This window comes from Syngnathus leptorhynchus, chromosome 1 (genome assembly GCF_054491065.1).
Source record: "Syngnathus leptorhynchus isolate UIUO chromosome 1, UIUO_Slep, whole genome shotgun sequence".
NCBI classification, from domain to species: Eukaryota; Metazoa; Chordata; class Actinopteri; order Syngnathiformes; family Syngnathidae; genus Syngnathus; species Syngnathus leptorhynchus.
The window spans coordinates 16,323,617-16,345,203 of NC_141195.1; the positions used below are offsets into that span (position 1 = coordinate 16,323,617).

Here is a 21,587-nt window from a genome sequence, read left to right on the forward strand (position 1 = left end):
TAAGCATTGAGCCACTATAAGGGCTGTCAGACTGCACAGGACTATTTAACCTGGTAGTTTGTGTAATCTATGACCTCACCGGCCACCCCACTAAATATTTTCTAGCTCCGCCCCTGGTCAGGCGATGCGCGGTCACCATGGAGACGAGGTGGTATTGGAGGGAGTGGTGTCGGTGGAGAGGCTGACGGTAGGGCTCGGGCGCCGAGGGCGGCCATGGCAGCGGCGCGGCGACACAAGCGTATGCTGTTGAGTTTTGGAGGCGCGCTGGCGGCGTGCTGCGCGCTGGCAACCGCGGTTTCCGCTGGACTTCCTCGCTGGGTGGACGGGTTCGTCCTGTGTAGAACCGGAGCAGAACTCGTTAACGCCACTGGGAGCGAGCTCAATAAGTTCGTCGGGCGTCTCGCCTACGGACTCTTCCACGGGGAGAGAGTCAAGACCTGTGGCTTGGGCGGCAGGACCTCACGATTCTCAAGTACAAAATATGCGTACATCCTTACCATTGAACGGCACTCCTCTTGGCCAATTCAATCATTGGAAAATTGTTTTGAATGAATTTTTCAATTAATCCAAGCAAATAAATTGTAAATTTGAATTAATCCAAGCAATAAATTGTTTTGAGAAATGCAATTGTCGTATAAACGCGATCCATAAATTCTAAATACGAAATAGCACTTGAAAATGCTCTTTTGGTTCTTTCTTGTCTGTCCTAATGACCAACCTACATCTCAAGTAGCTTTAACAGATAAAACAAGTATTAAAGAAACTTTTGGGAGTAGGCCTATGATTCTCTTTACAAATTACTCTGTCTGAATAGTCTTATTAGTTATCCAGAAAAAGAAATACAAGTGAGCTTCATGAGTGAGTATGGACATCCCATCTATGTATTGTGTATGTATTGTGTGTGTGAGTGTGTGTGTGTGTGTGTGTGTGTGTGTGTGTGTGTGTGTGTGTGTGTGTGTGCTGCACGTAGTGAATGCGCACACTTGTATTTCAGCGTTATACACGCCAATGATAAAGTTTCACTTCATCAATAATAAAAGACAGCAGCGGCTTCTTCAATTATTCAAAAACTTCTCGACACTAAAACACCATTATCCTTTATATATAATGTATTTTAATGTTTATAGTGTACAGTACTATACATTATATGCTATACAGAATAGGTGATTAGGAAAAGGTCATTGTTCAATATTTTTGAAAAAGCCTGATATTTTGCCGCTCTCTCGGCACTCTTGACAAGAGGATAACTTGTGGACAAAGAAGTGGAGAGTTAGATAAAGGACAAGTGTTTATTGTTTCAAGTTATATGAGAGCAGTGATCCAGCACTAACAAGTTCTCAGTGACCTTTCATGTTTCTGCCTCAGTGCTTCACAACTCACTCAACTATTCTGGCCTCCACTGCCTAGAAGTCCTCACTGTGTCTTTAAATGTCCCCATTGCGTGTGTTAAATTGCATAATTTTTGTGCCTCAGTCTTTTCAGAGTTGCTGGACGCCATCCCAGCAGGTCTCCATGTGACCATCATCATCTTCTGCGGCGCATTGATTGTCTTCTCGTCTGTGTCCAGCGGCTTCTTCTTCTTCAATGCCTTTGGACGTCCTTACGAGACGCTGCATGGCCCTCTGGGACTTTACTTGTGGACGTCCATCTGCTGTGAGCAATTATGACGTTCATTAATATTGTACATACAAAGTTGTCAAGTTGACAAAGTGAACATTGCCATCTAGTGGCTTAGAATATGTAGGACACATTCATTATTAAAACACTGAATTAAATTCTTCAGAATTGACTATTTTACTATCAAACTGAAGTATTCTATAGATTTGTCATTCAGATTTTGTTTCTCATTGACCTCGTCAACAAATGACCTTAGAAATTAAAAATGAAACGTGTCAGGAAGTGCCTCCAGTGTAAAAACCTAATCATGCTAGCGACTCGGGCAAACACTTGTTAATTAATTGCACCATCAGCACCGTTAAATTGTTCACTAGCATGGATAGAAGAACAATTATGCATGTGTTAGATGGGTGAAATTTGATAAGCATGTCTATCATAAACTATGTGCAAAACAACACAGGAAGCCTGCAATGTTGGCTTGAAGCAGCCATTTTAGCCTCATATAGGTGATATCCAGGAATCCTTCATTATTGTAGCAAATATATCATGTTCGGACATTGTCTTGAATCTGTCAATCATGTCTGAACTCCGCCTCCTGGCAGGTGCGTGCAGCTTCTTGGTTGTGGTTCTGTTTGCGTCTGAAGTGAGGATCGAGCGTCTGTCGGAGCGCATCGCCAACTTCGAGGAAGTGACTTTTGTGTTCCAGACACACAGCGAAAGTTTTGACATCTGCTTCTGGATCCTCCTTCTTGTCTTCTTCCTGCATGCTCTCAACACGCTGATGATCCGACTGGCAGGGATGAACTTCCCCATGTTGCGGCGAAAAGACTTGGACCCAAGCGGCGGCGCTGCCGACCTTATGTACTGAATCCAAATTCATTTCTTAACACGTCACAGCAAGATAACTGCTTAGCATCATCAACAGTGTTTGAAATCAGTGTTACCGATTGAGACAAATTGAAATGCCAATTATCAATTCAAGCCCATAAATCATGTTTTTGTTACGTTACCTTTTTAAAAAAAATAATAATGGCACTGCATAAAACTACTCATAAAAAAAGCTGTCGTGTATGTTTGCCTTTGAGGGCCTAATAAGGAACATCAGGAAAATGGCCATTAGAATTTGTCTAAAGCCCCTGTCCAACTGAGCCGCAAACAACTGCAAGTGTTTTCAAAGGTAGTGAATGTTCTATTTTCTCCAGGGTTCAGTATTGCATAAGTTAGCCAAAATGGTCACCAGACGTTTGCATGTACTTTTAAGCTTCTCTTGTGACAAGAAAAAGTACTAGAAATGTTGCCTAATGTCAGCGCAAACATTCGTAACCCTTTTGCTACTTTTGCCAACAGTCTAATTATTTGCTCCTCAGTCAAATAGGGGCTTGTTTCTGGACATGTTTTTTTTGGGCATAATGTAGCATTATATATTTGTACATTTGACCGTACTGCTCAATAAATGGCTGAAAATGAAGCAATGACGTTCCCTTGCTCTATTGTTTTTCCACTTTAATTGAGTTGTGGCATATCTGCTGCATCATTGGTGACCAGTCTGCTGTTTATGTGCATTGGCATCAACTTTGTATACCGCTTAAATAACAAAACAGAAATGACAAATTCAGAAAATAGGCACTCGTGCAAACGACTGCTTGCAAATGTTTGGATTCGCTTTCTAAAATTACATCTGCGAGACTCAACTGCGATGTCTGTCTGGTAGGGTAGATGTCTGCAAAACAGCAAATATTCCTCCGCGTAAAAAGGCGTGCTACGACTTGGACTAAACAAATAGTCCGGTCGTTTATTCCGAATAATACACTTAATACCCATTAAATGCTATCAAAACAGTTAGAATACGAGTAGGCAACAATTGGCTAAATTTGCCGGTAAGTCTGTGAAACGAATTGGTTTATCAAAACAATAAATAAGACTTGTCCACAGGAACAGGAAGCGAGGAGATTCTCTTAGCGCCCGACTAGAAAGAAGCTACAATTACGTCTTACCGATGCCTGTACTATTTAGCGCCGCTACGCTTAAGGACACGTATCCACTCCCAAATACACGGTAAGAAAAATAGAACAGCCAATTGCTGGGTAGGTTACGTATTTTTATTTTGTTCAGGGAGAGCGTTTGGGCGGTCTGGCGCAACTTGAGGCCCTCGAGGTCCCCAGATGAGCTTCCGTAAATGCCTGATGTAAAAAGACTATCGCCTGTTGGAAAATGGCGACGCGGCGCAGGCAGGATCAAGGGCAGCTAGGCCATTAGCTACTGCATGCTAAAGTACTCTAGTACAGTACTCCCGTTTTTTGTTTTCACTACATGTTTTTGAGACCTAAACGTCGACTTTGCCGAGACTACTAAATATGTTTATTTGTCCGGCAACCTTTCAACAGACTTGGGCTTTACTGTATAATGTTTGACCAACATTATCTGTAAATGGTGTATGAGGTTAATGCTACCCAAGTCTTAAAGACAAGGAAATCAAACCACGTTTGTTGTTAAACCCCCACCAGGCTTTCTATAATTTATTTGTGACGTTCTCATTGCCTGATTTGGGAAAAAATATCTCAGAGATTCGGAAATTATTAACATTTGCAGTGAAGCTCATGCTCAGTGTCTGTCGTTGTGCTTAAATTACCAGTGAACTACGGTGACAAACATGCAAGCCAGTAGTCTTGAAACGTTTACACCAAATCCTTGGCTCTCCAAGTACCACCCTTCATGATCAACATTCAACTGTAGTAGAGTGGTTGGTCAAAGTGGTCAACCAAACCACTCAGGTTTTTATCCTTAAAAATAAGTATTTAATATAAATGACTGTAACGTTATGTACAGGTTGAAAATGAACACTGCATTAAAATTTAAGGAGAAAACGAATTGCTATTACCACTACTAATGCATATCAAATGCATTCTTGCATGTGAGTACAGAGGATTAGGGCCAGTGAAGGAAAAAAAAATGGGTCACAGGATTCTGACTTTCTTTCCTTAGAATTCTGACTTTAAAGTCAGAATTCCACTTTAAAGTCAGAATTCTGACTATTCTCAGAATGCTGACTTTAAAATTCTGACTTTATTCTTTAAACCACTTGGTTTAGAGTGAGAATTCTGAGAATAAAGTCAGAAATCCCACTTTAAAGTCAGAATTCTGACTTGAAAGTCAGAAAGTGGGAATTCTCACTTTAAAGTGACTTCAAAAGTGGAATTCTCACTTTAAAGTCAGAATTCTGAGGAAAAATTGAGTGAATTTTGGTTTAACTGACTCCTGACTGATTTGCTCCTGAGGAAGTCATTAGCCTCGGACTCGAATACGTTTCCCAACTGTGCACTATGAATGCTTATAAGATGTTACCAATAAAAGCATGAGAACATACACTTTGGGTGTTATTAGTTTATTATTACTTGGTGTAGTTAGTATGATGATCACGTCGCATTTATGAACAATTTATTTAATATACATATAAATGGCTTCAGATTGAATGTTTCTAATATTTTCACTCATTCAAACTAAGGTAAGGCAAAAAAGTGTCACCTTTCAAAAAATATGATAATTTCGAATTTTTGAAGGTGAAACTTTCCCGTCAAGGAATTGTTTATCATAATCAAATTACAGTAACATAGTTGCATAAAATGCTCATATATTTAATTAGTAGGAGTATTATTTGTCTGTGCAGACACTGATTTCATACGTCCTTGTACAGTAGTGATGGATTCTGAGGAGAATGAGGTGGAAAGCAGTAGTGATGCAGGCCCCGCTGGTATGGAGGAGCCGTCGGAAAGCGGGATGGGCATGGAGTCGTCGGAGGCCATGTCGGCTGACAGCAGCGACGCTGCTTCCTCTCACGCTCAACCGCCCGAGTCGGACTGTCATGTGGGACAGAGCTCCGAGGGACTTGTGGTAAGATATTGCAAGACGTTAGGAAAAGATTGATTTGTAGTGAAAGCCAAAAAGAAATAATTGAAAGTGATAAAGGAACAGGGAAGTGGGGTCACTACATAAGAACCTAACCTAACTAAGGGTACAACAAAATGGACGTTAAACACACACAATTATTGTTACACTATGTAACTATGACAGCTTGGCGATAAAGTACGCTGTTTAAAAACAAAAATCCTTTTGCTTAAAAAAACCCCACCAGTCTCCTATGAATGTTGAGCTTGCTAAGCGATGACATCACCTCTATCCTTCAAGGTCTTCATCCCGGAGACAAGCTCCAGCACGGACGTCCGAGTGTCCTCTGTTCACCTCCCGGACTCCTCTTCGGTTGCCCAGTCCACCAGCGTTTCCAGCGTGTCCACGGTGACTCAGTCGGTGCTGGTGTCCGAGTCGGCCCAAGTGCTTGTTCATTCCAGCGCCGCCGCATCTGAAGGAGCCATGATGGTGTCCGACTCCACTGCCTCTACCTCATCTGACCTGGGCTCAGCCATTGACAAGATCATTGAGTCCACCATTGGCCCTGACATCTTGAATGGTATCTTCATGTTCCTATCTTGTCGGAGAACAGACAACATAAATTGTTTTCTTAGGATCGCTGGCAAAAGCAAACATGTTTTATTTACACTCCTCTTTCCAATAGGGTGCATCGCCGTAACCAGTGCAGAAGACAGAGATGCAGAACCAACGCAATATCTCATACTACAAGGTCCTGAGAATCTTATGTGTGAATAATTTGCCGCATCAGTTAGTCGATCTGGTGTTCACGTCTGTGTCTCCTTTAGGCGCTCCGATGGTAGCCCACATGTCCTCCTCGGTCTTGTCTGGTCGAATAGCCACCGAGGCACTCGCCGAGGGTCCCACGTCCACCTGTCTGGACCAGGGAGACATGCAGAGGAGCCCGGAGCCCGACCAGCCCGACGACCAGCCGGGACACTCTGGCTACCCAGAAGACAGCAGCAATCATCCTGATCAGCCCCAACACTCTCACCCATCCCAGTACCTGGACTGCGGTGCAGATGGCCCAGACCAAACAGGGGAGTCCTCCCCTTCCTACGCCGAGTGTTCTGAAGAACCCGACCAGACGCGCTCCCAGTCGGGCTTCCCCGACTACAGTGGCGACAACAGTGACCAAGACCTGCCCGGATATGTTGAATGCAGCAGGGCGGATTCAAACCCCACCAGCCGGGGCAACTACGTGGTGGAGTGCAGTGCCCGCTATTTGTGCGCTGTGGACGACGGAGAGCGACCGCATCACTCCCGCGCCTACATCGACAGCAGCGCCGATCACAGGACGCAGATGAGCCGGCAGTACACCGCCGCTGCCGATTCCGAGCAACCCGAGTGTTCCCGTTATCGGGCAGACGACGACGACGACGAGCGGACTCAAGATCCCGATCAGCCACAGCAGCAACCCCAGCATTCCTGTTATACGGAAAACAGCAATGGCCCCGACGCGTCCCTCTATACCGAGGACAGCTCCTCGTCAGACCACCCTGTGGCTGACACGGCCGATTCTGGGGGGGTCCCAGAGGTGGCGGAGTGCAGCCAGAGCCAGCTGAGTCTCTACATCAGCAGCAGCGGCACTTACACGGCAAACTACAAGCCAGATGTTACGCCGCAGTGCTCAGCCAGCCGGGACGACCCTCGGCAGGTGGAAGCCGCCCTGGGCCAGCGAGCCAACGCGACGGCCGTGGCCGAAGGCTCCGGAGACCGGCCGCCCAACCTGGCTGAGCTGGAGGAGATGATGGAAGTTGTGATTGTACAGCAGTACAAGTGCAAAATGTGTCCGTACAAGAGCGTCTCCAAAGACACGCTGATTAACCACATGCGGGAAAAACACTTCAAACCTTCAGGTAGGTCAGCATGGTTGTCAATATAGAACTTTTCACCAGGACATCACAAGTAAGAGCAGTAAGAGCGCTGAGGGCAAAATAATGAACAAACCGCACTTGAGGCACTGGGATTAAAAGAGGGTGAATGGCTTGAATTATAAATGAGACTTCTTTTCTACTGCCCAACTCTGAATGTGTCGCGTGTCATTCAAAAAGATGTTCCGTGAGAGCCAATGTCAACCAAAGGCGTGGTGAACGTTAACGAATGATATTTAGGTGGGGTGTATGTTATAATCCTCGTATAAAGTTTTAATTGATGACCCCTGTTGTGTGTTAAGGGGGTTTGCAAACAAAGCGCAAACGTGGCCGGCCTCCCAAAAGCGCCACGGCGGCTTCTCAACAGGCAGACCAAGGGAAGAAGGAAGAGGTGGCGGCAGAGAGGAGAGCAATGCAGGCAAAGGTATCCGCATCTCATCAAGCTCAAGAGGATGACGACCAGGAAGACCAGATTCCAGACGCTGGTGCTATTGATGATTCTGAAGGTCAGTGTTAAGAGTTGATCAGGGAATCTCACTTTGGGTGGGAGAAGCTCAGTGCATCCTGGGCTGTGTCAAAAAGTAGAGACGGCTTGCTGAAATAATTTTTTAAAATGAAAAATCAAATGTTTTGCATTGCTTTTTGGAGTGTATCTGTTATGTCTACCTGTATTTTCTTACGATCTTGATCTTCCTGATAATTGTGGTCATAAAAAAGGCACTTATCTCTCATCTCATCTCTCCTAATTTGTTCCTCAGAGGACAGTAACTACAACCCAGCTGAAGAGGACTGCCACGGAAGACTACCTGCCATTTTGAAAAAACACACTCCTCCCATCTCTTCCTCCTCTCAAGGTCGTCCTCAGCGTAAAGTTGGCCGTCCAAGGAAATACAACATCCTGGAAGAAGATGACGACAGCCAAGGTGGGTAGTCCCTTTTCCCAAAGATCATTACAGCACCGGTGCGAGTAACTTTCCTCAAAGTTGCTATGGCAAAAACCGAGCAAGTTAAGTCAATCCCCAGTGCCCACCCAATTACAAGCAAACTAGGCATTACTTTGGGTTAAGACGGTCATTTGTCAAGTCTTCCATTAGCTTGAGCCAAGATTGACTATCGTTTCAGTCTAACCTTGCTGCTGGAGCCCCATTCTCTTCCTAGTGTGACCCATGTGTGTATTTGTCATTCCATACAGAGGCAGAGAGTTTAGCGAAAAAGCCAAGAGTGAATCCCGACGCCAGCGCGGCAGACCAGGCGAGCTCCTCGGGCTTGGACAACGACGGCGGCGCTGTGGCGGCCGACGGGGACGAAGAGGTGGAGGTGGTGGTGAGCCAGTCGGACTCGGAGAACAAAGACCCCTCGTCCAACTCTCAGCCGGAAGAGTTCTTTAAGAGGAAACGAGGACGCCCCTCAAAGTGCTTTCTCCGCAAGAAATACAAGAAGCATTTGAGTCGCAAGTAAATGCCTTTCTTCATTTTTAGCTGCACGTTCAAGGGTTCTTTTCGTTTTCTCCGTAAGGAGAAATGTTAGGTCAAAGAATGGACAAAAGAGACCTAAGTGCTAGGGCGGACATACTAAATCTGATATGGCCAGTAATGCCAAGTTTCCTCTTTCAGTCGATACTACAAATCCCTCAAGCCGCTCCTGAGACCTCACAGCTGCTGGATCTGCGGCTCGCGCTTCCTTACGCAGGAAGATCTGCGCTTCCACGTGGACTCCCACGAGGGCAACGAGCCAGAGCGCTTTAAATGCCTCCAGTGCAACTACCGCTGCAAGCGCTGGTCCTCGCTCAAGGTCCGAAGGCGTTCAATCACACCCGTGCCCTTCAGCTTGCGTACGTGAGTGTAATGTCGGGTACGCTTGTACGTGTTTTGCAGGAACACATGTTCAACCACGAAGGTACGAAGCCGTTCAAATGTGAGAAGTGCGAGTACTCCAGTGTTTACCGGAAAGATGTCATTCGTCACGCCGCGGTTCACGACAAAGAGAAGTAAGTGTCACCGGCCAGTGTGCACCAGAGGTTGGCAAAGTAGCCGAGTCGTTACGTTCTCAAGAATTCTCTAGTAATTGTTGCATTCATTTTATTTTTTTTTTTCCTTTATTATTTCTTATTGTTCTTTTTTATTTTTCCAATTTTCCCTCTAAAATTCATTACACCCTGGAAAGGTTGGCAGCAAATAGTCAGATTTAGTTTATTCAATAATTGGTTCATTAATTACATTTCAAAATTGGTCATGACTTAAAACATGAACATTTGACTTTGATTTTAGTTTCATCTTGGCATGAGCTGTCTGTTCTAAAAATCCAATGGAGTCTTTGCCCACCCCTGGTTTTGACTATACTACATGAATATATTGTTTGACAGTTTCTAACTGTATTTATTTTTACACCCACCAGGAAAAAAAAGACAGATGTGGTAAGTTTTGGCAAATCAATTTAAAAAGTTGTGTCTTCACTGTCTGTCCAAACATTGTGTGAAATGATCCGTCGAAGTCAACTATTCCCAAAATGTGTTTTGTCTTTTAGACAGTGGTGACGGTCACAGAGTTCCCGTGTCCTATGTGTCACAAAGTTTACCCCATGCAGAAAAGGCTGACTCAGCACATGAAGACCCACAGCGCAGAGAAGCCTCACATGTGTGATAAGGTCCGCCGAGCCCAAATGTCATCATGGCATGTTAGCGAGCCAATGGGAAAAAATATTCTAGTGCCCTTTGAGGGACTGCTCAGCTTTTTGATTGTCCTGTCTTAAAAAATGTGATCAGTTTCTTTTTGTGATCTTTCAGTGTGGCAAATCCTTCAAGAAGCGCTACACATTCAAAATGCACCTCCTGACGCACCTTCAGAGCGTGGGCAACAGCACGTCAGTACTATGCACTCTTTTTGGATTCAAAATGTGATTCAAAAGTATAACTCCTTATTTTCAAATATTTCAGCCAGTCTAGGTCCTAGACATTTGTCAATTTAGAACTGTATTTCACATATACACTGCCATTTAAAAGTTTAAATGTCACTTGTTCCCCACCCTAAGAAACGCCTTTTTTTTTTCCATACTTATTTTTATTTCCAAGCTCATTAACGACTCCTAGATACGTTTTGCTCAGTGTGTGTTTGGTTTTCTTCAGTTTCAAGTGCGAATTCTGTGACTACACTTGCGCCAACAAGAAGCTGCTGCTGAACCACCAGCTCTCCCACACCAGTGATCGACCCTACAAGTGCGAGCACTGTAAATACACCACCTCCAAAGAAGACTTCCTCGTGTCCCACCTGGCTATTAAACATACAGGTCAGTTTCATTGGATGGAAATATTGTACGCTAGATGTAGACAGATTATGAAATATGATGTAAATGACATTAAAGGCTGGACAGATAAATCAATATCTTAAATTGGGACACAATCGAAGCGTGGACCAAAATTGGTTACAAATGTATCACGTTTGAGTCTAATGTAAAATAATTAAATGTAAATGTAAAATAATTCATATATGAATATGAATGGCTTATACATTTCCAGTATGATATCTTCTTACATTAGATATAAACAGGTTATTCATTTCGGCTGCTCTGTCAATATGTTTTTGTGTAGGAGACAAACCCTTTGCCTGCACTATGTGTCACTTTGGGACCAAACATCGCAAAAATCTGCGGCTCCACGTGCAGTGTCGCCATCCGGAAGCTTTCGAGGAGTGGTCTATCGCTCACCCGGCGGCTGAGACCAAGCCACGTCGCAAGCCTTTTTATGCCCTGCAGCACGTAGAGGAGCAAAAAGAGCAAGACGAGGGCGGAGCTCAAGTCGTGCCAAACAGCATTGTGAGTCCACATGGCCGCTTTGCATTTGATTTTCAGTCATGAGGGAAACGGGCAACCATGCTATTCTGTTTTTACGTCTTGTTAGGTTTCAGTGGACCCTGCAGCTCTTGAAGCTATTCAGGGGATGGGAAATGCGTCAGTATCCCAGGATGCAATGGGAAACACCACCATCATCTATGAACATGGTTAGACACATTGGCATTGCACAATTATTTGTTTTTCTGAAACAGCTATAATCTCATTTACTCATGTTACCGCTCGAATTCCATGCTTCACTGGGGATAATTCTCCCCCCCATTAAGAAATGCGTGTTAGGATCTTTTATTAAAAAAAAAAAAACATTTCGAAATAATGAAAAAAAATCTGTCAAAGTTGAAGAGCAAAACTGAAAGGAGTGTTTGCGTCTTCCCCAGCTGAATCTGGTGAGCTCTCTGCCCAGAATGCCCTGAGCCTGCTGCTAAATATGAGCAACGCCCGGGAACTGGTCGGAGACGCCTTACAAGTTGGTGACACTGCTCAAATAGCAACGTTACCGGTGACCTTAATAATTCTTCAACCATCATGACATTGATTGTGCTCCTCAGGTGACCGTGCTCAAGGCCGACGGCAGCACAGATGTCAAAGCTCTCGAGAAAGAAACGTGGAGCGCTATTTCGGCGGCATCGGGTCAGGCCCACAAGGTCGTCACAGTCCACGTGGCTGAGAACGGTGACACCGTTTTGCAGGAGGCCTATGAGGCAGAGACGGAAGAGATTGCTCAGATCGCCGTGGAAACCTACACGGATGAAGGAGAGTTCAATGTGGTGGAGCAGGTGACCGAAGAAGTCCAAAGCTCCGAGTGCAGGTGAAGGAATGATTTCAAATGACTTTCTGACTTCTTGTAAACAGACGCTAGCTTGCTAGCAAAGTTACCTTCAAATTTGCAACGGTACCCAAGTTATTGACACACTGGAGCCCCGTGAAGGATGGCTGAAAGATCTCAAATGCTCAAATGACTTTTTGACCTACAAATAGTTAACCAGGGACGTATTAGTCCACAAAATTTGGCCCTGAAATTTGAGATGAAGTGTGTCCAAAAGCCGAGCATTATTTATTTCTTCTGCCACGTGCTTAAGCTCTGACCAATGAGCGGTGACAGGAAATTTAGGTTACATCTTTTTTGTGACATGCCAAATACATTTTCTTGTACATTTTTTTTTTCCCAGTAATGAGAACATCGATCAGGTTCAGGAATCCGAGGAACAGAGCCTGAAGAGTGACAAGTTCTACCTAGCTTCTGGTTTGCCTGACGGTGTTTTGCAAGTGGAGGTAATATTATTATTATTATTTTATTTTTTTACAAAAGACGGGTTCACATTGGAAAGGTCTCGCGTTTCTTTTCACATTCAGCTCAGCAGCGAAGCGCCCTCATCTCCTTCTGCGACGAGCTCACCCTGTGTCAGTGGCAAGAGGTTCTCCTGTCGCATATGCACGGCGTCTTTCCACTGCCGCTCGGACATGGAAAACCACAAGCGGGCACACGTGGATACCAACACCTTCAGGTGCCACGACTGTGACTTCACCTCAAGCTCCTGGCCCGAGGTTAAGGTAGGTACAGAAGGTGGCATGGTTATCAGCAGCAGATGTTGTATGGCATGGCAGAGGTGAGTCTGAACTTGGATCACTTGCAAGTCAAGGTGCTGAGGGCTTGAAACTTTCCTGCAAAGTTCCAAAGAGTTTCTTGCAAACTGCCATAAGAAGTTAAGCTGTGGAAGTTTGGAGTTGACATCAGATAAGGTTCCTTCTACAGTTTGGGTAACTGCAAAATATTTTTGTTTTTTTTCCCCCCCTTTCTTCAGGCTCACATGGAGCTGCACTCGTACTTGCGACCTCACAAGTGCCTCAACTGCAGCTTTGCCTCCAAGAACAGGAAGGACCTGCGCAGACACCTGCTGACACACACCAACGAGAAGCCGTTTTCTTGCACACTTTGTGGACAGAGGTAGGAAGAAAAGACAAAAACCTTTTGGGGTTTTTTTCTATGAATGAAATGAACAATTTCATTTTAGACAGTTTCTACCTTGGCGACCAATCCAAGTATATCCTGCTTCTGGTCCATAATTATCTGAGGTGTATCTAAAACCCCAGATCTAAAAATCTGACTTCCAAATAAACTTGAACGAATCGATTTCAAGTCAAATAATCGCCCAGCCTCAGTGTACCTTTGTGGTCTGACGAGGCACATGCTTTACCAGCTTCAATCGCAACGGCCACCTCAAGTTCCACAAGGAGCGCGTCCACAACCAGAAAGAGACCACCACGCGTAAAAGCCGGGGTGCCGCGTCCCAGCAGACCATCGTAGTCAATGGCGACGAGGAGGCGCTGGCCACGCTGCAGTGTAAAACTTCACCACACTTGATGGATTAAACACCAAACGATTTGCATACATCACATTCAAAGCCCACTTTTGGGTTCCATGTGTATATTACAGCCTTGCATGCCCACCAAGCAGTCATCAGCACAGATCAGCTGCAGGCTCTGGGTCAAGAGCACATCATCGTGGCCCAAGATCAGTCCCTAACTGACCAGGTAGTGCAAGCCTAGCGTTCACGCTAAGCTACACCTATGATAACATCCTTGTTTGCCTCCATCAGGAGGAGACCACATACATCCAGCAGATCACAACCATTGACGGCCAGACGGTCCAGCACCTCATGACTGGAGACAATCAGGTCACAGAGGTGAGGAGCTGGAGATCTTTTGCTTGACTTGGATGACTACCCAAGCTACCGTACTCAGAAGCAACTTGCGCTCACCGTCTTTAGGTGCAGTACATCATCTCCCAGGATGGTGTGCAGCACTTAATCCCGCAGGAGTACGTCGTGCTAGCAGAAGGCAATCACATCCAGGTGAGCGCACGTCACGCTTGATCCGAGGGCTGTCCCCGATCCTCGCGAGGCTCATCTGCTGCCAATGTCCCTCAGATACCAGATGGACAGATCATCCAGTACGAGCACGAAGAAGGCTTTCTGCAGGAGCAACAGGTGATGCCATAAAATGGGCTCGACTTTGTTTACATTTCCAAGCAGTCACTCTTGACTCTCTTTGGAATGGATTATCATGCCTCTGGACTCAGGGGACCAGTTTTCAAATCGGGTTGGGTCATGCATAACATACCCAGCCACTAGGCCCACTTCCACGACTCATATCTAAACAATAATCTTGAGGTTTTGCGTTTTTCACTAAAACAGCAATTGTTCCTTCCACTTGGTTCTTTTTAGATGGCGGTCAGCACCGACAATCCAATCCAGTACCTGCCCGCTGCTGCCTCAGAACAGCAAGCTCTAGAGAGCGCCGCCCACTCTGCTGTCACAGGTCTGTACTCTGATTAGACGCATTTATTGATTTATTCCAAGACGTGCAGCGTGAGTCACAACACGGTGACTGCTAATGTTAAATTCAAACATACACAAAAAGTGACAAGGATATGACATTCCTGGCCAACATTACAAATGCATGCAAAGATTAACTGGCTTTTTTCATACAAAGTTGCTCCAGCGGCTAACTAGAAAATTATGAATAATAAGTAAACAGATGAAAACGAATTACAAGCTACAGTTGAAGTGACACAGGGTAAAAAAAAAAAAAAACATCCAAATCTAAATTATGACATTCATTTTTTTCACTTGGAGTGCAGAAATTCCTCAACTGCCTCTTTTAGAAACTTCAAATAATACATAAAATTGCTCCATCGTCAAAATGTTTGTTTTATTTCATATGATGTGAGCCAACAGAATACAATCTTTAATTTGTAAAACTTTAATTTCAAATGAAATCAATTTGACAACAATTTTATGTTTCGAAAAAGGGAATTGAAAAGTTAAGTTTTCATGGGTTTCCCCTGGATTTCACAAAACCGACGGCTTGACGTTTTGACTTCTTGACCTTATTCGGTGATTCCCAAACTTTAACCACCTAAAAAAGTACTTTACTTTCCAAGTACCGTGACATGAGCAAATCCAAACTCCATTTGTCTGTTGCAGCGGTAGCCGACGCGGCAGTGATAGCGGAGGCGCAGGTTCAGGAGGTTTACACGACGGAAGCTGTGCCTGAGCAGATGGAGCAACTTCAGCAGGAGCAGGAGCAGGAACAGCAGCAGCAGCCGCCGCCGCCGCCGCAGCAGCAGCAGCAGGGCGTCCACTATGACATTATCGCCTTCACTGTAGAGTAGATCTGCCATACCACCCATCTGCTTAGTCATGCAGTTTGTCTGCATTTTTTGAGCGCCGCATTGTTGCCCCAAGGATTTGCAAAGTATACAGGGCAGTTTATGAATGTCTTTTGGGGAGAGAAAAGTGACTTGTCTATTTAAGTTTATTCATTTTTAGAATGCCAAAAAGATGTTAATAGAAAATGTTGTACATAGCTTTGACTTTTGTTGGTTTTTTTTTTTTCTTCTGGTGAATCTCAAGTTTTAAATAAGATACACGCTAACACCAAAAAAATAAATAAATCTTAGTTTCGATATGTAACATGTATTTGAGAAACAGTTCTGGGGGAAAAAATAAGACCAAAATAAACACTGGACATTTTGATCTTTTAATTATGTTTCTTTTTTTTCATTTTCTGCAAATAACATTCATATTTAAATTTGGAGGATTATGTTAACGGTTTCCCTCGTAATTAAAAATAGTAACATCAGAGATATAGTTGTTTATAGTTGTCCATTATAGTTTCTTCACAGAGCTGCACATAAGTGATCTTGGTTTTCTTTTTCATTCATGTCGTTTTTTTCTGATAAACTGATTTGATCAACCTTCTCTATTGCTATGATTGGGCAATTATAAGTCTTTAATAAGCTCTGTACAGTATCGTAGTCTACCGTATAACAATGTGGTAGCTGCTAATGACATAAAAGAACTGTTTTAAGCAAGATGAATAAAAAGTTCCCAGATGTTTACTAAAAACTGACATTCTTTAGTCAAAATTGATGAATTACAGCACACCTAATTTGCTTTCATGGCAGTTGTATACAAATTAGTTTTGAAGGCATCATGGACTTGTATTGGAGAGCCGCTCGCCACATATTGGGGTCACTTCTCACCATACATTTTTATTTCAAGCACTGATATTTTTGTTCTCCTTAAGATTAGATGTATTAAAAAAAGGTTGATATTGCCTATACGGGTCTCTTCATTTGTTTTTTTGGAAAAATAAACATGAGAAATTGGTTTGTGGGAGGGGAAATAATTGATGTTGCTTTAGCTGGGTCTAAACTATTTTAGTTTAAGTGTGCTTAAAATGTGTTGAGAGGCACAAGAGTTTGAACACACGACACTAAAAAAATCCATGTCCCCTTTTAGTCTGACTAAATGCTAAAATGGGAAGTCAAGGTTGTTCTGTGCAGCTAAACTCAACGGAGAACTTGCTTCTTTCTGTTTGCAAGGACAAAAGAGAAGAGGAAAAAGCCTAAAGTGGTCTCATGATATGAGATTTAAAATGAAGCTACAGTTTCTGATCCTTCTTTCATTAGGTGAGGCAAGACACTTTTGCAATGTTCTGTTCTCTGCTTCTTGACTAATGATATTTATTCCCCAGATGTTTCCGGATGCATCGTCCTGCAGATGGTACGAGAGTTTAATGCCATTTCCCTGAGACTTCAGTTCTCACCACTTTACAGAAGATATGTCAAGTCGTGCTGCAAGGTGTTTTCAAACGGGTGTCATACCCTCCTGGACAATACAGGCTACACCGCGGACTTCCTGAGAGGAAGAGTGAGCTTCACGGAGACAAACGGCTGGATTGAGTTTAAATTGGCTCAGGTACACAAAGCAGATGAAGGCTACTACAGATGTGTACTGCTGGGCGCTCCCGGCTACATTCACGCGGATCAGTGGTTTTACGTCTTTGGTAAGCTTTCCCTTCACACAACTATAGACTTTTTCGAGATGACTAGACAAACGCTGTGATTTCATATGGCAGAAAATGATCACTTTCCACTGCTGATCTGAACAACACGGAAAGCTTGTTGCTTATATGCAACCCCCCCCCCCCACTTTTGCACACACTGAGGAGCTATATTTTCATATTTTTGTCAGGAACCTCAGCTGACCAGGACAACCAGTACCGGATCTTGTTGCCGACAATAACCGAGAGCCCGGAGTTGATCGGGACTCAAGCGGCACAAGTGACCAGTGACCATCTCATGTATGCACAACTACAGTGACGGTTTGACGGAAACTTCCGGCAGTTTGTGGTAGGACCTGTTTAGTGGTTCACATGGCTCTAAAGCTTTGTCTTGTTTAGAAGCAGAACCATTTGGACTTTTGCCACCCTCGGCTCCATCATTATGATTGTTGTTGTTGCCTCAGTGATCGGAGCGCTTTGCTTCAGAAGCAAGACCAAATCCAAACACTTGGGTAAGCTTTTTATTATTAGTATTATTCATTTTGACTGGTCACTAATCACCAACCAGTTTGATCAAGCCAGCCAATGGCAGGGCAAATATAGACACTCATTTGGCCGATTGCCGGTCAATCACATCATAGTTCACGCAATCAATCCAACCAATCTTTCCTTTTCCATCCTTACTGAAGCCAACATGCTGACATTGTTTATGTTTATGAGATGGGAACAGCATGCAACCTTCCCACAGGAAGGCCTAACCCAAAAATTCTTAACTGCCCAAACACCATGCTGCCCAATGCAACATATTTAGATCAATTCACTTTAGTTTTCTCCCCTGAATGAATCTACTGGTTTCATTGCAGGCAAGTGTGCAAAAAGTCCGCCTGAGTCATTCAAAGAAGACGCCATAGTAGGTGTTAAAAGAGGAACACGACCCCTCTGACTCACTCTTTTCTCCCTTTAAATAAATTTAAAAAAAGAACTTGTAACACATTGTTTGCGCTCATAGGAGACGTCTGATGTCATCTACACGACAGTAGACTTCCGAAGTGAGCTGTACGCCACGGGAGCACCTGATGCTGGTGGGGTAGAGTACTCCGTACTTGCTGGAGTATCCAACCACAAGGGGCAACGTTAAGACTTTAGATGTAAAATTGACTTTTGATTGTATTTGTATCCAAGATTCTGTGTTCTGTGGGGAAATGAAACACCCAAGTCATTTTTATTGTTACTTGACCACGCTATAAAGGTGTGGCTAATTGATCACCAGTATTAGTGACAATTATATTTAGTTAATTGCATCATCAGCGTTAGCTTCTGATTACGTTCAAAAAGAGTACACAACAAGAGTGTTGCATTAAATTAACATCCCCCCTCCCCAAATGAGTGTTACGATGTTTATGTTAGTTTGGAGGGATGTTTTCCGATTACCAATGTTTTATTCCAGTTGATCTCTGAAATAACTTATTTTAAATCTTTTGGATTTATTGACTTTAGCAGGGTAATTCCAATTGAAAGGCTAAAGAATTCATTTGTGTGCTTATCGTTCACCGTGAGAGCTTTTCACAATCTAAGCTCTGTTATCATGTCATCTTTTTTCTTCTTTGAGTCTGGTTACTGGCTACGAGAAAGCCGCTCGATATTTTATTCTTAGTCCAAGCTTTTTGCTTGTTTTTCAAAAAATCCAATAGATTTAATAGTGGATTGAGTGTCACGTCTGTGACATTTGAGTGCAACAATGACAAGCCCGATAAATATCATATTCTGCTCTCACTTCACTGATGAAATCTATGACATTGGTGACAAAAACGGAGGCACCGTTCCTAGCCTCCCTCGTTTCTTCAATGATTGAAGGTTTTAGTAAAGACTGAGTGGATTTTGAGAAACACAGCTTCACGGCATATAAAAAAATCCTACTAAAAAGAGCTCTTTTTAAATTGATTTAAAATGTATATTTGTTATACGTTAGCCATCAAAAGGAAGAACAACAGTTTTTGCCTTCAAATAATGTAATACAGCAAGGACTGGTATGTCATTTCATCTTTTATTGGCAAGATCAGTGTACAGTCCTGTGATAAATTAGCAACATACAGTACAACAAATACTTTAATGAGTCACAAAACCTTGAATGTGTCTGACTGGCTTCTTGAGGCATGAAGTGCATGACTGCAATCAAGACAAGTCAAATTTATTGTGCAACTGACATAAATACCATTTACATTTGCCCAACGCTGCTAGTATATACGTAAAGAGTCGCCAGGATGTGTTTTTCGTCTCCAAAAGTCTTGAAAGGGATCCTCTTGGCCTTTATTGAAAGTCTATGTTCTTGTAGTCTTCAGTGCATCTGTACTTGCTTCCGGCGTAGCGGGTGCACACCAAGTGGGGGAGGCAGGGGCACATGTGGTGCTGCCTTTTGCCAAAAAAGGGCACCTGCATGAATGCAAAAATGAATCCAAGTGATAAAATATGAGAAGAAAAGCATTATAATTTGTCTGCTGGCCTTATGTTTTCATTAACTTAAAAAGTTACAAATAAAAATCTCATGTGAGAAAAAAGAGGGCAGATTCAGAATCATCTGATTTAAAAAAAGCAAAAAATAAAATGGAATAGTGTAATTTACAAAATTGAAAAAATATATCCAAGTTTCCTTTTCAAATTGATTGAATAATCCGTATATTGTATACATACATACAGTGAGGCCCGAAGTTCTTCATACCCCTGGGCCGGCCGGGGTATGAATAGCTTTGAGCTTAACTGTTGGCCTATCTCAAATAGACTAGCTAGAGTTACATCCCATATTTTTCATCCCCCTGACTGTAAATACCTAACGTTGCTGTCTGAATGATGTAGGCCACCTTCCTTACATGACATGCGTATCCCACCTTGTGGCTCAGCGGGTGGCATAGATCGCCTTCGGTACCCCTCGGGACGCACATCCTCAGGCCCCTCAACCACAGACTGACGGCACAGCACAGACCCAGGCCACATTGCATGTCTCGCTCACAAGCCTGGAGGGAGGGAGACACAGCTCAGTCACCTACAGATGCTAATAACGTATCTCGCGCTTTACCTATCAGAGGGCAGCCATCCTAATTTACGGTTATTTTTTTTCCCACTGAAAGCACAGTTCAAAGTGTGCATTTCAAGCTTGGGATTCTTGCATCCTGCATTTTTTGTCGATAGAACTGGGTTGTGACAAGAGGAAAATGCCAAACGGACTGCTCTCCCTGACCTATGATGTAAGATGCTTTAGTTGAATTGCACCCACGCGCATTTTGTATGGTTTCATCGCTCTGATCTATTTACAAGCGGCTATTAACTCTAGCCAGGATATCCTTACCTCCGGTGGACGTGAAGGAAGATGAGGATGTGGTCTCCACGCTGTCATACGTAATCGCTTTTCATTTAATAGAACAAGACGTGTGACTGTGCTTTTAGGCCTCTATTGCATTGGCACATGGCGCATGATCTATTTGTATTGAAGCGGATCAAATAAATTGTCATGGATAAACTTTATTTGCAGGGTGGCTTGGCGTCATTAATATTGACAGATTTGCACCAATGCAGCACAGCATATACCTGTCAATGGAAATGAAACCAGGATTGTTTGACAAATGGACCCAATAATTCCCTCATTCGGGTGGATTCGTGGTTAGTATGGCTAGCAATGGTTACTCGAGCTTCCTTCAACATTCATTGCAAAAAAGAAATAAAGAGACATATGTTACCTCTATATGAAAATGTAAGAGAAGGTAAAAAAATTCGATTAGTTTATAGATGATGAATAATTCATTCAGGTGTGTGCAACTTTGCCACTAGGGCGGCAGTATAATACAGTCATGCAGAGACAAATGAAGAAGAGTGCTTTAAGTGACCCAGTAAGCTGCAGTTAATAAGGTGCATTTGCTTTTCATTTCACGATATTAGACATTAGAAAATTCCCCCATATGTTGTAAAACTAAAATCACCATCTACAGCAAACATGTTTCAAATCATGAAACTTTGTTCCAGAACATTCTTTAGGAGGTAACACATGTTTGATAAATATTACCCAAGAATATATTTCATTGTTATTGTTTGAATGATTACAACTGCCCAAAAATGACTTTCACTAGGAAATTAAATGGAAAATATATGCACATATACCATATATATATATAAATAACTCACTCCTGTGATGACGGCTCCTTTTGTCCAGCTTACAGATGCCAGGAGGAAGGACAGCAGCACTACTTGGAAGCTCATGATGAAATGGATCCTCTTATGAAGCTTTCCAGCAGTCACTTGGGTGCGTCTCCCGGCTCCTCTCTTTATCCACTCGGGCTCCCTCACCTCACCTCAACTTACCTCCCGCCCACTCAGTGTGTGAGGTACCCCCACGGCCATCTCATTAGATGCTCGCAGGCAGGAATCCACGCATTGATGGACGGGGGTTCCTCTGTCTTTGAGTTTTTCCAAACATCTATTTCTGTGAGAGACTTG

The 21,587-nt window shown here is 43.4% G+C and overlaps 4 protein-coding genes across 8 annotated transcripts; 3 read left to right on the forward strand and 1 right to left on the reverse strand.

Annotated features, from left to right (window-relative positions):
• Nucleotides 1-24: 24 nt before the first annotated feature.
• clrn1 (clarin 1) lies at nt 25-3,085 on the forward strand. The gene is made up of 3 exons (XM_085911160.1): nt 25-472; nt 1,474-1,653; nt 2,220-3,085. The coding sequence occupies exons 1-3, from the start codon at nt 214-216 to the stop codon at nt 2,483-2,485; spliced, it is 705 nt and encodes a 234-aa protein (XP_085767286.1). The 5' UTR covers nt 25-213; the 3' UTR covers nt 2,486-3,085.
• Nucleotides 2,705-16,371, forward strand: LOC147062243 (zinc finger protein 335-like). Of its 5 annotated transcripts, none has more exons than XM_085911094.1 (28): nt 2,705-2,794; nt 5,309-5,505; nt 5,800-6,079; nt 6,185-6,250; nt 6,327-7,397; nt 7,715-7,918; nt 8,171-8,335; nt 8,605-8,866; nt 9,026-9,203; nt 9,287-9,399; nt 9,807-9,825; nt 9,936-10,055; nt 10,195-10,271; nt 10,534-10,694; nt 10,996-11,219; nt 11,305-11,404; nt 11,633-11,721; nt 11,804-12,063; nt 12,425-12,527; nt 12,609-12,806; nt 13,058-13,200; nt 13,454-13,596; nt 13,690-13,787; nt 13,853-13,939; nt 14,024-14,107; nt 14,183-14,242; nt 14,480-14,573; nt 15,242-16,371. In XM_085911094.1, exons 2-28 carry the CDS (start codon nt 5,314-5,316, stop codon nt 15,427-15,429), a joined length of 4,779 nt encoding a protein of 1,592 aa, XP_085767220.1. In that variant the 5' UTR covers nt 2,705-2,794; nt 5,309-5,313; the 3' UTR covers nt 15,430-16,371. The 5 variants fall into 5 exon arrangements, with proteins under 5 accessions (XP_085767220.1, XP_085767194.1, XP_085767202.1 ...); XM_085911068.1 differs by lacking the exon at nt 2,705-2,794 and adding an exon at nt 3,547-3,672; XM_085911076.1 differs by lacking the exon at nt 2,705-2,794 and adding an exon at nt 3,550-3,672 and having other exon boundaries at nt 5,312-5,505.
• A 176-nt stretch (nt 16,372-16,547) lies between these two features.
• Nucleotides 16,548-18,436, forward strand: LOC147062244 (uncharacterized). Its single transcript, XM_085920200.1, has 7 exons — nt 16,548-16,560; nt 16,606-16,731; nt 16,797-17,108; nt 17,297-17,405; nt 17,505-17,617; nt 17,969-18,015; nt 18,115-18,436. The coding sequence occupies exons 1-7, from the start codon at nt 16,548-16,550 to the stop codon at nt 18,241-18,243; spliced, it is 849 nt and encodes a 282-aa protein (XP_085776326.1). The 3' UTR covers nt 18,244-18,436.
• Nucleotides 18,437-19,412: 976 nt separating this feature from the next.
• On the reverse strand, nt 19,413-21,350 carry prok1 (prokineticin 1). The gene is made up of 3 exons (XM_085921537.1): nt 21,276-21,350; nt 19,988-20,113; nt 19,413-19,535 (listed from the first exon to the last, which is right to left on the reverse strand). The coding sequence occupies exons 1-3, from the start codon at nt 21,348-21,350 to the stop codon at nt 19,413-19,415; spliced, it is 324 nt and encodes a 107-aa protein (XP_085777663.1).
• Between the last annotated feature and the right edge of the window lie 237 nt (nt 21,351-21,587).